The 3,517-nt window shown below is 37.4% G+C and overlaps 1 protein-coding gene across 1 annotated transcript; it reads left to right on the top strand.

Annotated features, from left to right (window-relative positions):
* Positions 1-144: 144 nt before the first annotated feature.
* On the top strand, positions 145-3,472 carry LOC105689831 (WD repeat-containing protein 82). The gene has a single exon (XM_012407153.3). It carries the CDS (start codon positions 354-356, stop codon positions 1,299-1,301), a length of 948 nt encoding a protein of 315 aa, XP_012262576.1. The 5' UTR covers positions 145-353; the 3' UTR covers positions 1,302-3,472.
* The last annotated feature ends 45 nt before the right edge of the window (positions 3,473-3,517 follow it).

Below are 3,517 nucleotides of genomic sequence, written 5' to 3'. Positions count from 1 at the left end.
GTCCAGTAACGACTAGTGACGACTAGTGACGACCACTGACGACTTGGATCTAAGCGCCATCTTATGACTGAATCAAATGGTCCAATCACTAGTTCAATGGTCCAAGCACTAGATCGTATTGTCGCCACCGTCTGTTTGAATTTTCAAAAAGTTGGTAACGTGTGTTTTGGCTACGGTGGGCAAGTTCCGCCGATTGCGTTGATTGCGTCCATTGGAGAAAATCGTCCCTTTGTCTAGCTGTGTAAAGCGGCGAGTCTGTTTATTCTGTAGTTGAAAAATTTGCAAAAATAAAAGGAGTATCCCGGCACCCGGGCGGCTCTCATTGAGGTCCGGTAACAATCCCACCGATCAGGATGAAGCTGGTCGACCACGTGGTGAGAAGTTTCAAGGTGGCGAAAGTCTTCCGCGAGAACACTGACAAAATAAACAGTATAGATTTCTCCCCAAGCGGTGATACATTAATATCATGCTCAGAGGACGACCAAATAGTAATCTACGACTGCGAAAAAGGGACTCAAGTCCGAACAGTAAACTCGAAGAAGTATGGTGTTGATCACATTCACTTTACGCATGCAAAAAATACAGCGATACACAGTAGTACCAAGGTAGATGACACGATACGTTACCTCTCCCTTCACGACAACAAGTACATCCGATACTTTCCTGGTCACACTAAAAAGGTTGTTTCTCTATGCATCTCTCCTATTGAAGATACCTTCCTCTCCGGTTCCCTCGACAAGACGCTGCGTCTCTGGGACCTCAAGTCACCAAACTGTCAAGGATTGATGCAACTATCCGGTCGCCCAGTTGCTGCGTATGATCCGGAAGGTCTGATTTTTGCTGCTGGTGTTAATTCAGAGTGTGTCAAGCTTTATGATCTCCGTAGCTTCGACAAGGGTCCCTTTGTAACTTTCAAATTGTCTCAAGAAAAGGAATGTGACTGGACAGGTCTCAAATTCAGTAGAGATGGAAAGACCATTCTTATATCTACCAATGGAAGTATAATTCGGCTGATAGATGCTTTTCACGGTACACCGCTACAGACATTTACTGGACATCTGAACAACAAGGGAATACCAATCGAGGCTAGTTTCAGTCCGGATTCACAGTTTGTTTTCAGTGGGTCTACAGATGGTAGAGTTCACGTATGGAACGCAGATACTGGATGCAAAATATGTGTTCTTAATGGTGATCACCCTGCCCCAGTTCAGTGCATTCAGTTTAATCCAAAATATATGATGCTGGCATCTGCGTGCACCAACATGGCATTCTGGCTACCTACTGTTGAAGAGACCGCATAAGAAACCGTAAAGAACTTTTATTGCCTGGTGTGATACCTACGGTCATTTTTACCCAACCCACGAAGGACAGAGAGGTTAAAAAGAGGAGCCCCTGACTAGACATTACCTTGATTAGGTAAAAGATGCAACAACATTGTACTTGGAAGCCTTTCAGTAAAAAAGGTGAAGCACGTCCCTTCGACCAAAAAAAAAAAAAGCCTCGTGCTGATTCCTGGGAGAAGAATTAAAAAGATTTCAACATCGCCAAACAGATCATATGCATATCGCTCAAAGGAGATTGCATGGTCCCATGCACATAGCGTTACACCACATTGCTGCTCTGAACTTACAAATCTACACATTATCTGACAACTATCCATTGATCAAGTATGATTCTTTTATCATTAGATTCAAAATTAATGTGGCAGCTACAGGTATGATAATTTGGTGAAAACAAATTGGGTCTAGGTTTTTTTCTGATTCGAACTTCTGGGATATGGGAGCCTCTTTGACGAACTTCAAATATTACGAATGAACTAATAGATATATATACATATGTTTATTATATATATATGTAATAGTTTTGACTTGTATATCATAAACTTGACGACTAACGTGAGACACATATGTATTTATCGTTCCATTCTCCGTTACATTGTTTAAACACAAGCTGGACATATTCTTGTAAATGGCGCGATTCACGGCGTCATAGCGCTCGAAAATATCTTGAATACTCCTTCAAATCCTGCTAAGTAAGATCTTCATTAAACAGCATCACTAAATGGTTAGAATGGTCAAAGTGATGACATGCTGTTCCATACCTTGTATCTTTCCGATCAAGAAAATACTTGCGCTTCATCAAGTTTATGTACTTGAAAATAACACTGAAGCTCTGTAAAATAACGGACATGCAAAGATATGTATAAATAACTACATTGATTCCTCTGTCAATTCAATTATTGTGTATTAGATGGAGGCATTTGATAACATTCAGATCCAAGAGAATATTACTGACGCAGGACGAATCTCTGCAACTGAGATATGGTACTTGCGACGATGTTTGTACGATACGATACCACCGTAGTGTAATAATATATATAACTATTGAAATAATACGATAGTTTAAGAACTATAGAAAGCTTCTCCATTTTCTGTGTAAATACGATACACCATTGTTTCCATTAGAAGACTAATATTATCCATAATTTTATGTAAGAATATAACTTTTATTATTTCTGTGGCACGCGTGCTTGTACGATCATTAAGTGTGACTCTCGTGCGAACGAATGTACGAATGTTCTGTAAGATAGTATTTTTATAATGGCATATGTGTAATCCGAATACGATTAATTGAAAGATGAGTAATAAATATTACCTATGTGTTATCTGCATAATGTTACAAAGTCCAATAGAAGTCTCACTAGAACATCTAGTGTATAAGATTTTTAACGCATGTTCATTAGCCACTAATTAATTTACTAAGAATTAGTAGCTTCTTTGCACTTGCTACAACGTGTTTCGATATAAGTTTACCAGAAAAGTATAAAAAAATCTACGTTCTGTAAAAGAGAAGACGGTCTTTGATTTTATTCAATGACATAAAATGAATACTTTCATTCAGTGAAAATGTGGTTTCACGACTACTATCAACATTGATGATGTAAATCATCTCATTTTTCTACCGCCTAATATTCGTTAGAACTCTTAGTCCCAAGAGATAATTTTTAAATCGAATTAACGCATTATTGTTTCCCCGTTAAGATCAGCGGTTGCATTTATTTTTACTAATAGATTTCATTTAAAATCTAATCTTCTGAAACTTGTTCCAAACAAGCAATACAGTTTTAACGGTGTATATTTTTATAATAAAGAAAAAAAAATAATTATTCAGATTCACTTGACGAGAACCTAGGCTGTGTTTGTAAGTATACAAACATTTTTCTTGCAATATGCCTGGCGAAATATTTAGCAAGTATCTAATTAAAAATATAGAAAATGATATTCGCGCAAGGCGTGATTCGAAATTACTTGTACATTATAGGACCGACCGAAACACTTCTCAACAATTATGGTAGGTAGATTGTTGAGTACATCAAACGGATTGAAAAAAATTCTTTTTATTCTAGTGAAAACTGTAGCTTGAATAATATACAGATAAATTTGATCAATAAAACATACCTGTCTTTTGGAAATGATGATCTGCTTTATTAGTTCATCCAGAAGTCCCTACTCTTATT

The sequence above is a fragment of the Athalia rosae genome, chromosome 3 (genome assembly GCF_917208135.1).
Source record: "Athalia rosae chromosome 3, iyAthRosa1.1, whole genome shotgun sequence".
Classification (NCBI taxonomy): Eukaryota; Metazoa; Arthropoda; class Insecta; order Hymenoptera; family Athaliidae; genus Athalia; species Athalia rosae.
The sequence above is the reverse complement of the archived record's forward strand: the minus strand, read 5'-3'. Positions and strand labels throughout refer to the sequence as shown.

What these genes read in the sequence shown, in the direction of transcription:
- LOC105689831 (XM_012407153.3), top strand. Translation starts at nt 354, where the DNA reads ATGAAGCTGGTCGACCACGTGGTGAGAAGTTTCAAGGTGGCGAAAGTC.